The sequence below is a fragment of the Rhinoraja longicauda genome, chromosome 2 (genome assembly GCF_053455715.1).
Source record: "Rhinoraja longicauda isolate Sanriku21f chromosome 2, sRhiLon1.1, whole genome shotgun sequence".
In the NCBI taxonomy this organism is placed as follows: Eukaryota; Metazoa; Chordata; class Chondrichthyes; order Rajiformes; family Arhynchobatidae; genus Rhinoraja; species Rhinoraja longicauda.
In genome coordinates this window covers 72,034,978-72,047,885 of record NC_135954.1, presented here as the reverse complement: position 1 = coordinate 72,047,885, position 12,908 = coordinate 72,034,978, and the positions used below count along the sequence as shown (strand labels likewise).

The window sequence follows — 12,908 nt, the reverse complement described above, 5'->3', positions numbered from 1 at the left end:
TCTCATATAGGCCAATGATGACACCCATTATACATTGTTTAATCTTGTCTACGCCCGACATCTACTCCACTTAAGTGTTCAGCGATCTCTAACAATCTCTACAATCTCTGGCTAATCTTCACCAGTTTACTTCACTTAATGCCACAACAATTTTATTCACACTTGTTGATGTGCATAGATTATATATTTTTTTGCTACTAGGTACAGCATTTAGAATCTCCTAGAAGACTCGTATAAGTTTGTAACATGGCTCACTGGGAATCCAGGGAGGTGAGAAGCTAATCCCTTGATCCCTATTTGAACATGGTGAAAATTAAAGTGAAGAATAGAAATTTAGACACACGAGCAGGCAAATATACAAGCAAATCCAATCACAAATCAGATAAGATAACCATCGCACAATTTGTTTACAAATATTTGACATTGATGTCAATTATTAAGCTTTAACGGTTATCAAATTAATGATCTTGACATCTTTGATTATTTATCAATAATCAATAGAATAATTACAAATAGAATATATTTTTAATCAATTATCAATTGCTAAACAGTCATCAATAGAATAAGAAAGTCAGCAAATCATTCTTAAATTCTAATGGAAAAAAAGCAATAAAATGTAAATCTGACAATGGACATGCAATGTGCACAGTACTAATGCAAAGACTTACACATCAATTGATACTTTGATACAGGTCATATTCTTGTCCCTCTGCTTGTTATCAGCTGCGTTAACTAAAATAAAACAAAGCCACTTTTTTTATAAAGCAAAAAATATCTACCACATAAATAACATTTGAAAGGAAATGATCTTTGCCTCATTTTATATGTTAAACTCTAATAGACCACCATTAACAGCCACTGAAAATAAAGTACACTGAAAAGTACAACTGGATTGCAATTTTGGCTCAGCATTGATGAAGTAGCGATAATCTCCACCACAGTTTATTCTACTGACTGCCACTGCTATATTTTAAGTGCAAGTCAAGTCAAGTCAATTTTATTTGTACAGCACATTTAAAAACAACCCACGTTGACCAAAGTGCTGTACATCAGTTCAGGTACTAAGAACGAACATACAATGGCACACAAACATAACAGCACATACATAAACAGTTCACAGCGCCCCCTCAGAGGGCCTCAAACGCTAGGGAGTAGAAATAGGTTTTGAGCCTGGACTTCAAGGAGTCGATGGAGGGGGCAGTTCTGATGGGGAGAGGGATGCTGTTCCACAGTCTAGGAGCTGCAACCGTAAAAGCGTGGTCACCCCTGAGCTTAAGCCTAGACCTGAGGGACCTGGAGATAGAGTGGTGGGTTAGAAGTGCAGGATTGTAGCAACTTGGAAGGGAACTTCAAAAAGTAATGTTCCCATGTTCCTCTTGGATTTGAGGTATCCAATTTAGGTGCTGTTGAAGTAGCCTAGATGAGTAATTACAGTGAATTTCTTAGATTGCACATGCTACAGCCACGTACAGCATGGAAACAGGCCCTTTGACCCAGGTTATATATGCTGACCAATTTGTTCCATTTGCGCTCGGTCCCACCTGCCAGCATTTGGCCCATGTCCTCTAAACCTTTCCTATCCACGTACCTGTCCAAATGTCTTTTAAATGTTGCTAGAATTTTGGCCTCAACTACCTCTTCCGGCAGCTCATTCCATATACTCACCACCCTCTATGTAATAAAGTTGCCCCACAGATTCCCCTTAAATCTTGCTGTTCTCTCCTTAAATCTATGTCCTCTGATTCTTGATTCCCCTACTCTAGGTGAAAGATTATGCATCTGCCCTATCCATTCCCCTCATGATCATATACACCTCTATAAAATCACCTCTCATCCCCTACACTCCAAGGAATATACAGTCCCAACCTGGTAGCATTTTCAAAAAACTCAATCAGATTCATGAGACACGGTTTCCAATACACAAAACCATGCTGACTCTCCCTAATCAGCCCTTGTCTATCTAAAAGCATGTATAACTTATCCCTCAGAATATTCTCTAATAACTTTCTGACTATAGATGTTAGTTAGACTCACTGACCTATAGTTCCACGCTTTTCCTTGCAGCACTTCATAAATCGAGGCACAACATTTGCCAACAGTCTTCCACAACTTCACCTGTATTTAATGATTGCTCATATCACTCGAGTGGACTGCTTTGTTCTGGCTGCCTTTAGTTTCTTGAGCCCCCAGTATTGCATTCATCTCACACTCAAGACTCCCACCTCATGTATCAGACTAATGCAGAAGCCAGATATCAAACTACTGGGAATTCCAAACAACTGGACAACGAGTTTTACTCTACAATTATCTTAAAACGGCAGTTGAAGTGGGGGAAAATAAAAGAGCTTACCTAGAATCTCATCAAATATTTTGTACAAGCCAGGAACAAAGGTAATATCCCTCAAATTCATACCGACTTCGTCATCGTATACCCACATTGACTGAAAAAAATAAAAATTAAAAATTCCTGAATTTACAATTTCCTCTATTAGATTAGCCTTTATAGAAGAGTTTCCTTTTTATAAATCAAGTATACATGAATTCAAAGGCCTGAAACATGCCATGTAGTCTTTTCCCTCCTCAAAATGAAACAGATTCAGTTCCCTTAGCAGATGGGTTTGAAACTTCATTATCATTCCTTTCTCCTATTTACCAATTTTTAAAAAAAATCTGAGCAAACATGCCGTATCAGATCACCCACTCACTTCTGGATCATTCTTGGGATCAATCCTGACATCTGGTGCTGTTCAAGTATGCATGTTCTCCCTTGGTTGTGTGGGTTTTCTCCAATATTCTGGTTTCAAATTTACCAAATCTAGACCTCATCACACATTGCATCCAATGAAGAACAAGAAGACAGATTGTTATCTGAATGGAGTCAGATTAGGAAAAGGGGAGGTGCAACGAGACCTGGGTGTCCTTGTACATCAGTTACTGAATGTAAGCATGCAGGTACAGTAGGCAGTGAAGAAAGCAAATGGCATGTTAGCTTTTCATAGCGAGAGGATTTGAGTATAGCAGCAAGGAGGTCCTACTGCAGTTGTACAGGGCCCTAGGGAGACCACACCTGGAGTATTGTGTGCAGTTTTGGTTTCCTAATTTGAGGAAGGACATTCTTGATATTGAGGGAGTGCAACATAGGTTCACCAGGTTAATTCCCAGGATGGCAGGACTGACATATGATGAAAGAATGGATCGACTGGGCTTATATTCACTGGAATTTAGAAGGAAGAGAGGGGATCTTATAGAAATAAATATAAAATTCTTAAGGGATTGGACAGGCTCGATGCAGGAAAATGTTCCCGATATTGGGGGAGTCCAGAACCAGGAGTCACAGTTTAAGAATAACGGGTAGGCCATTTAGGACAGAGATAAGTAAACTTTTTCACCCAGAGTTGTGAATCTGTGGAATTCTATGCCACAGAAGGCAGAGGCCAATTCACTGGATGTATTCAAGAGAGTTAAATATAGCTCTTAGGGCTAACGGAATCAAGGGATATGGGGAGAAAGTAGGAACGGGGTACTGACTTTGGATGATCAGCTAGGATCATACTAAATGGCGGTGCTGGCTCAAAGGGCTGAATGGCCTACTCCTACACCTATTTTCTATGTTTCCTCCCACATCCCAAAGTCATATGGGTTTACACCACTGTAAAAATGCCCATTGTATATCGGTAAATGGAGAACCTGTGATAAATTGATAGAAGTATGGGGAGAAGAAGAAAGAAAAAGGATTCTTGGAGCATTAGTGTAAATAGGTGGTTGATGGTCTGCATTTGCAGTGGGTTAACGGGCATGTTTCAATTTTATAAGAATTTATGACTCTCAGTGCAATATTTAAAACCTATAGTTTCTATCAGTGACTACTTGTTATTAAAAAATTTGAAAGACTACAAATTCATTCATTTCACATCAACCATGAATGCGACAGGCAAGTAATAATTTCTCACCTGGGTTACGGGCTCCACTGAACCAATGTACGAGTCAGGACGGAGGAGGATGTGTTCCAACTGTGTTTTCTTCTGATAAACTCTCTCCACAGACATTTTCTTGGAAGCCTCTGACATCTTTTTTGAAGTGTCAGCTTTAGCATTTATTTCTTCCTTATTTGCAAGACCTTTCTGATTGCTGAACAATGTCTGCAGAACAAAAGTTGTTAAAATTTACTGTAGAAAACTATAATTGGATTAAAAATCATATTTTCGTAACTATGAACCAGATTTTTTCTACTGTTCCAAGAGGAATGGCAGGTCAAATTTACCAAATCTAGACCTCATCACGCATTGCATACAAGGAAAGTTTGGAACGATAGAATTATTTCACAGAAGGAACTATGCAGTTAGGATAACAACTTATTATTGGCCAATTCCAAAATAACCAGAAAGTTACAACCAGTAGCAAATCAGTAACACCTCAAAGAGAGCTCCCACAAAAGATTTAACTATTGTTTTGCTCTCTTCCGATGCCAAGTACTATCAAGTTCAATGTAACTATGAAGTCATAGAAGATGAACAGAAAATCACATTAAAGAATTCTCCCAGACAGAACAAAATCCCTTACATTTTGAAAGTCTGAATTGGATCATACATTCAGCAAATTAATTCTTAAATGGCCAGATTGGTTGCTAAGCAGCATTAAAACCCATTTGTTCCTCATTTTATAAGACAACATTTTCAGGTTATTTCATAGGAAAAGATTTCAAAAAAGTTTAAATCCAATCAGTTTTTATGGTTTTGCATACTGTACTGGTGAAAACTACAAAAAAAAGTGCAGGTTATACAGAGAAACTGTATCAATGATGATGCATTTGACATTTTGGTACTAAACTGCATAGACATAAAAGTCTGGTTAGATATTGGCTCATGGAGAAATGACAGAAAATCCAAAACATGGCTCATTATCAAAAATATTCAACTTCGAAATGATATCGCTATAAATTTACTGTAAATGAAGGTTGCTGCGGTTCACTGTAAAGATATCGTTTATTTCAGCGATTGCAAAAGGTGGTCATTGGCTATTAGGCAGCCCAGGACAGAAAGGTCAGTATGAAAAGAGGAATTAAAATGGTTAGAAACCAGGAGATCCAACATGCTTTGATGGATCAAGTACAAGTATTGAGCAAAATGGTCACCTAGTCTACATTTGGTCTCGCACCAATGCAGATGAGGTTTGAAGATGTGCATATCTCTGTCTCTGTGATGAAGCATTTCATAATGACGTTGCCATGAGTCTGTTTTTTCATAAGAAATTTATCATTCCTTGTGTTAAAAAAATCCTTTATATTCAACCAAAAAACAAATTAGGCTTCCATTACTATCACTCCTGTTCCCTTAATTTTGCATTTGCTTTACTTTTGATTAAATCCTGGAAAATACAACAATCCATGGCTTTTTGAATGAAAAGGCAATGGAATAGTTGCAGTTCATAGTGAAAGTTAAAATCTTTTCCATTATTCTATTATTGCTCTTCCTCCACAATGGTAGCAATTGAAGGTGAAGGGGAATGTTGGCGGCCTAAAGTTCCGTGATCAGCTCGGGAAGCGGAACATTGCATCCTCAATTCACCTAAGCAGAGCGGCAGCGGATGCCGCATTTGTGTGGTCACAGGTCAGTGGGGGCGACCACATGAGACCCTTCAGCAGCCATGTGAGTGAACAGATCAAGCATAGCCTATTGCCAGGCCAACTCCAATTCATCGATCCAGTGCCACCAGGATACTTTAAAGTTTTCATCAGCAGCATACTATAATTTTACATCAGTAGCATACCATAATTGCAACTACAAAATCTATTCCAATAACATCTTGGCTTCTGCAAAAATATCTCCCAAAAGATAGAGACAGTGAGTTTAGAAGACAAAGTACCAAACAAAAGGATGGGTAGCAAAAGTGAGGCCATGGAATGATTAATAAAATCTCAGGAAAGAAAAAGCAAAAAAACTATGGTAAATAGTTGATATTTAGACTACTGGATTGGAACACCTATATTCACCAAGAGGCAGTGCTCAGACCACAGCTTCACTGATTGGAAGTGGGGTTATATTAAAATCTGTAAGTTGCATCAAACTTGGGGATGTGATTAAAAAGACTTCCAGAAAATGTGGGCTGGCAAAATGGATGTGGCTTATAACAAAAAAAATGGATTAACTTTTGAAGAATGTGAAAAGCCAATATAGACCAAATGTCAGTTCTAAAAGGGTGTGCAAGAAAAATAGGATACATGCATAAATTACAGCACTTGTGCAGTAATAGGATACATGCATAAATTATAGTACTTGTGCAGTTAGCTGTGCATTGTGTTGGGCCGACCCACTTTGGTCTTGAACCGTCGTTCGTCGAGCTCGAACACTCGCGTGGACCTGTCGTTACAATCAACATTGACCTGTGTGGTCTGCTGGCGGTGTGCAGCGGACGACAGAGCTAGTCTTCACCTCACAGTCAACACGCTAACACACACCTTGCCCTCTTGTACTAATTGTTGAGCTGTATCATTTAAATATTAAACTGAGTGTTGATACAACACGTGAACCTCTACAGTTGTGACCCCGACAATCCAAAAGAGCCTCTTTTGGATTTCATCATGCCTGGAGGAGACAATCCAGATCAGCAGAACACAGTTTCACTCAAACAGTCCACCTTCTGGACATCACAGCCCCAAATGTGGTTTGAGCAAGCCGAAGCCCAATTCCACATCCGTCAGATAACTGCCGACGTCACCAAGCACTATTACGCATTTATTCACAAAATGCTGGAGTAACTCAGCAGGTCAGGCAGCATCTCGGGAGAGAAGGAATGGGCAACGTTTCGGGTCGAGACCCTTCTTCAGACTCTTGTTCCAGAAAGGAGCCTCTCCTGACCGCCGCCAACAGCAGCAACATCAGAACATACGGGGTCCGCACGTTCCCGCTCAACTTCAACTCCTGTCTCTTCAAGTGGACATTTACCATTGCAGATGTCTCACAACCGCTGCTGGGCTGTGCAGACTTCCTCCGGGCGCACTCCCTGCTGGTCGACGTGAAAGGACAAATTCTCGTTAATTCTGAGACGTTCGAGTCGATCACCTTGTGCCACGTCGAATTGACTGTGCCCCACCTCGGCTCGGTAATCTTCTCCGAAAATGAGTGCGCCAGGATCTTGCCCGATTTCCTTGACATCATAACTCCCCAGTTCACAACGGCCAGCCCCAAGCATGAGGTGGAGCACCATATCCCCACCACCGGACCGCCACTCCATTCACGCGCACGCAGGAACCCCCGACAAGCTCCAACTGGCCAAAGATGAGCTCTGCAAGATGGAGGAAATAGGCATAGTTTGCCGCTCAGACAGCCTTTGGGCATCCCCACTTCACAGGTGGGGACCCTGTGGGAACTACAGCCGTCTCAACGAGGTCACAACAGCCGACCGGTACCCTGTCCTTCACATCCAGAACTTCATGGCAAACCTGGACAGTAACAAGATTTTTTCCATGATCGACCTGGTACGCGGCTACCATCAGATTCCGGTCCACCCAGACAACATCCCCAAGATGGCCCACATCACCCCATTCGGGCTATTTGAGTTCCTGTGCATGCCTTTCAGCCTCAAGAACGCCGCCCAAGCTTTCCAACGGCTCATGGTCATGGTGGGCTGCGGGTTAGACTTTGTGTTCATCCACCTCAACGACATCCTCATCGCCAGCCGCTCTCACTAGAATCACTGCGCACACCTCCGGCAGCTCTGCCAGAGGCTCAACGAGCATGGCCCGACCATCAACCTTGCCACGTGTCAGTTTGGCCTCACTTTCATTCAACTTCTTCGGCCACCACATCAACCAGCACGGAGAGGTCCCACTCCCAACCAAGGTCGAGGCGATTCGCAAGTTTGCCAAACCCTCTACTGTGAAAGGACTCCAAGAGTTTATCGGCATGGCCAACTTCAACCACTGTTTCGTGCCAGCAGCCACCAGGATCATGTTCAAGGCATTGGCCAACAAGCCGAAAGAGCTCGTTTGGGACAACGCAGCCACGACCGTGTTCGACAACGCCAAGGGGGCGCTGGCAAAGGTGCGGGTACATCCACGGGCCACCACACCAACAGCTCTCACGATCGACGCCTCTGACACAGCCGTGGGCGGAGTGCTGGAACAACTGATCAATGGTAGCTGACAACCCCTCGCCTTTTTCAGTCGTCACCTGCGAACCCCCGAGGAGCAATACAGCGCTTTTGACCGCTTGTTCCTCGAGAGCAGGGATTTCACAGCTTTCAACGACCTCAAGCCACTCACCTTTGCCTTTGCCAAAGTGTCTGATCCTTGGTCAGCCCAACAGCAGCGCCACCTGACCTACATCTCAGAATACATGACTTGCGTCCAGCACATTGCAGTCAAGAGCAACCAGGTCATGGATGCGTTGTCCCACACTGCCATCAATGACATCCGCGCTTTGGCCTCAGATGTCGACTACATGGCCATGTGGCGCAGCGAGAGGATTAAAAGATGCTCGCCTACCACACCGCCATCTCAGGCCTGCTGTTGGAGGATGTGCGATTCGGGCCCGCTGACACCACACTCCTCTGCAATATGTCTACCGGACAGCCAAGATCCATTATCCTCGCTACCTGGCGCCGCCAGATTTTTGACATGGTTCATGGCCTAGCTCACCCTTCCGTCCGGTCAACAAAGGCACTGATGGCAGCCAAGTTCATGTGGCACGGGTTGTGCAAACAGGTCAGCAACTGGGCCAGAGGGTGAATCCCCTATCAAACCTCCAAGATTCAGTGATACATCAAGGCGCTGCTGCAGAACTTTGCCCTGACACACCGGCATTTCGACCACATCCACGTCGACATCGTTGGACCTCAGCCCCCATCCAGAGGTGTCACCCACCTCTTCACCATCGTGGACAGATTCACGAGATGGCCAGAAGCCGTTCCGCTCTCGGATACCTCTACTGCGACCTGGGCACGTGCCCTCACGGCCCACTGGATCACCTGCTTTGGTGTGCCAACGGACATCTCCTCCGACAGAGGTGCGCAGTTCACATCCGAGCTGTGGTCAGCAATGGCCGGCTGCTTGGCACTAAGCTGAACCACACAACGGACTACCACCCACAAGCAAACGGCAACATTTTCTGGTCACCAAATCTTAATAAGGATATAAAGATCATACAGAATGAACAGAAAATTCATTATAATTATTTTATTGACGAATGATTAGTGATAAGATGAAATTGATAATACTGGGCCCATGCTCTTTGAAGTAACAAAGATTGCAAACAATGAACGTTGAGAGCAATTGAAAAGCAAAACGTTCTGTTGAAAGGTCATTAAATCAATACATTAACTCTGTATCTCCCTCCACAGGGGAACTGCATCATAACACTAAAAAATATGTAAGCAGAACTGTTACTGTTCGATTCAAAAGGAATTGACAAAAGAAACAGGCAAATTGGAAAACCTTATATCCATGCTATGGTTATGATCTGAAACATAATTGCAAAAGTGGTTGAAATCTTGTTTGAGGGTGGATGTTATCTTAAATGGTCCACCAACAAGCAACACAAACCCAATGGATTAATTGACCTTATTCTGTGCTTTAAGGATTCCATATTCTATGACTCTAAGCAATAAAGTTGTTTAAAACCCAATAGCCAACTGAAATGTTTTTACCATAGATTCAAAGAACTGTGATTCCCGAGTTAATATCCACATCTGCTAAGGGCAATCCCAGCCCCTTTGTTAAATATTCACCATCCAGATTGATTCATTAATTCAATCAGGGGAAAATGTAAAACATGCTCATTCAGATTAGCTGAATACATTCAGGTGAAGTACCACTAAAATCAGATAAGGATGAAATTACATTAAAGAAATTGTAGAAGAGTTGAAGATCATATAAAATACTTACAGAATTTAAACATTCTAGGCAGAAGTAGGCCACACAACCCCCTCATGCCTGCTCTGCCATTTAACTTGATCATGGCTGATCTGATTATAATCTGAATTTTGAATTCCTGTCTTCCTGGTAAGCTTATATCATCTTGATTATAAAATATCTATCTATTAAATTAAATAGAATCTGCCTCTTCTTCCAACATCCTTTGAGGAAGTGAATTCCAAAGACTCAATGTTCTGAAAGGAAAAAAATGCTTCATCTTCCATCAGTGGGCAGCCCCCTTAGAATCAAACGGAAACATCTTCTCTGCATCCATCCTCCCAAGATCCCGATGGGTATTGCATATTTCAATCATATTACCTCTAACTTCCTTAAACTCCAACAGATACATGCCCAGCTTGTCCAAGCATTCCTCAGAAGACAACCCACCCAGTCAAGCTGTTATTTGGGTAAACATCTGAACTTCTTTTAATGCATAACATATTTTCTAAAATAGGAGATCAATACTGTGCTCAACACTCCAGAAATGGCCAATACAAAACCTTGCTACTTTCGGATTCCCTTCATAATAACTTGCAGACACTAGCATATTACCTTATGTATACTATGTCACTCCAATCCCTCTGCATCCCTGAACTCTGCAGATTCTCACCATTCAGATAGTGCATTTTATTGTTCCTGCCAAAAACAGTCAATCACATTTGCATAAATATTCTTCAGTTGCCAAATCATTTCCCATTTTTTTAACCTATATTATTTTGTAGCTTCCTTGTGTCCTCTTGACAACTTACTTTCTTACTTATTTTTGTGTCAACAGCAAATTTAGAAACCATACTTTGGTACTTTCATCCATTTGTATACATTGTAAAAAGGTTCCAAAACATTTCATCATTCATATTCATCATTACTGAAACAGGAGATTGAACGGAACTCCACAATGTACATTAGAACGTTTTAACGGTTCACATTTACGTCAACTATATGGCTTGTGATTTCTTCAATGAAATACAATACTTCACAGTCCGAAAGTTTACTTCCTGTCTCTGTCATGTGTAATGCCGTGAATGGCGTCAAGTTACATCAGACGCCGATTGACAGCCGGGATTAAACGCAGATGGGGACGCTAGGCTAGGACCCTTAAGACAACTAGCAAAACTCCGAGCACGTTTGAATCATTGACTCTGTAAAGAAACATTGCTCGTTTCTGATTTAAAAAACGATGAATGAACCCAGGGCACGACAGTGTTGCCTGGATTGACACTGGCTGGTTTCTGAGACTAGTAGCCCCAGCATTCATCCAGCCATCCACCGGAACGGGCGACCTGGGCCTGGTGAGCGGCACCGCTCCCTTCCTCCCTCTCACACACTGATCGGGGTTGTTCGGTCCAGCCTAGACCCGCAGCTGACACACACACTTACCACCCAGGTCAAACCTCCGGACTCGCCGTCTCCCTTAGACATCTTCCCAAGGGCTGCACCACTCGCACCGTCTCCGCCGCCGCTGCAAGGTGCCGGCCGGCTGCTGAAGAGTCAGGGCTGAGCAGAGGGGATCACTAGATCACTCGCTCGCTCGCCGGGTCGGCGGTCGCTTCAAGCCGGCCGATCTTTCACTCCCCCGGCTTTGCCCGTCTCATCAGTGACCGGCCGGCACACGCTCTCAACACTCGCCGGGTATCGACGGAGGCCCGAGGAGAATGGGCGCCGGGAGCGGGATGACGGCTGGAGGCCGATCGCCGTTTGTTCGCCTACACCCGGCCTGTCTCTCCCCGCCTCAGTGCGAGGCCGCCACCATGGCGTTCATCAAGCACAGGACCAACAGGGATGGGGGGAGGGGAGGGGGGGGGGTGGGGAGCTGCTTTCTTCTTCTTCCCGATTGTTGTCTTTGAGCGACTGCAAACACGTAAACAAAATGCCCGCACTGAAAACGGTCTGCCGGTTCCTGACGATAAAATGGAGGAGGCTGAACTGAGCGGCGGCCTGGCGAGGCCTCCGGGCCGTTAAACCAACGTCTCAACGGCCGGCCCGCCCGCCCGCGCGCGCGCGCACGCGCTCTCACGCGGCCACCCCAGACAATGGGAACGCGAGGCAGCTGCAGCGTCACCGTCGCCCCTCGCGCCGCTCGACCGACCGACCGACCGCCCGTCCGCCACCGCTTCCGCCCGTCCGCCAGCTCCACTCAGACCCACCGAGCGAGCCACACACCGACTGGCGGCTGCCGGCCACCCCCGCCAATCGCCTGCCTCCGTCGTCCCCATCCACCTATCATCGACTTCGTTCCGGCGCGACGTCCTTGATGCATCTGGTGTGGAAGGATCTCTGTGTCAATGACGGCGGCCGGCTTTTCATCAGGCATCAGGGAAGCGGCCGGCTTTTCATTAAGGATGTGCTGAAGTTGATTCAGCATCAGATCAGTATTTGTATTTGGAGGGGTCAACACTCAACATTATTTTTATCACTCTCAAACATAACAGCAGACTACATACACATTTCCAAGTTTTGAATAATGGAAAACTGCCATGTGTATTAATTATCTTTCATTCATGTCCCCCAACCATTTATCTGAGAACAGTTGCTTTCCTGCCAGTGACATGGAGTCAGATTCTTTATGTTAGTGTGAAGGCCGCATAGCTAATATACATCTCCCCAGTTTCCAATACATGGACGAGGATGATCTAAAATCATTTACAGCTTTTTTTATTCAGTTAAATCCATTCTCCAAGCATTCGCCCATCAAATTCTCCAATTACTATCTCTATGTCCTATTGACCCAATTTTTAGTTTACGGTTCCACCTGGAAATGCTTTAAGAAATACAACTAAACATCTATATACTAAAACTCCCATTTGTTTGTTCCTGAACTACAGGCAAAACGGTACACAATAGCGTGACAATTTTAGGCCCACCTTGCTCGCCGTCGTCCTTTGGTGCTAATGGAAGAAGTTTCATTGAAATCGGTGTTATATTTTAAAAGTTATTCACATTTTAAAGTTTACATCTCGGGAGGGAGGGGGAGGAGGGAGGGGGAGGAGGGAGAAGGAGG

The 12,908-nt window shown here is 43.9% G+C and overlaps 1 protein-coding gene across 5 annotated transcripts in view; it reads right to left on the bottom strand.

The window, feature by feature from the left end:
• The window catches only part of top2b (DNA topoisomerase II beta), a 105,490-nt gene extending 93,408 nt beyond the window's left edge, over window positions 1–12,082 (bottom strand). The window contains exons 1-6 of one of the 5 annotated variants that reach the window (XM_078420956.1): window positions 11,288–12,033; window positions 10,463–10,546; window positions 9,643–9,809; window positions 3,951–4,139; window positions 2,351–2,441; window positions 669–732 (exon numbers count right to left, since the gene is read on the bottom strand). In XM_078420956.1, the coding sequence (XP_078277082.1) occupies window positions 669–732; window positions 2,351–2,441; window positions 3,951–4,139; window positions 9,643–9,684 (386 nt within the window). In that variant the 5' untranslated portion in view covers window positions 9,685–9,809; window positions 10,463–10,546; window positions 11,288–12,033. Of the gene's footprint in view, window positions 1–668; window positions 733–2,350; window positions 2,442–3,950; window positions 4,140–9,642; window positions 9,810–10,462; window positions 10,547–11,287; window positions 12,034–12,054 lie in introns of those variants that run through there. The other 4 variants (XM_078420972.1, XM_078420965.1, XM_078420980.1 and 1 more) reach the window with 4 other exon arrangements.
• Between the last annotated feature and the right edge of the window lie 826 nt (window positions 12,083–12,908).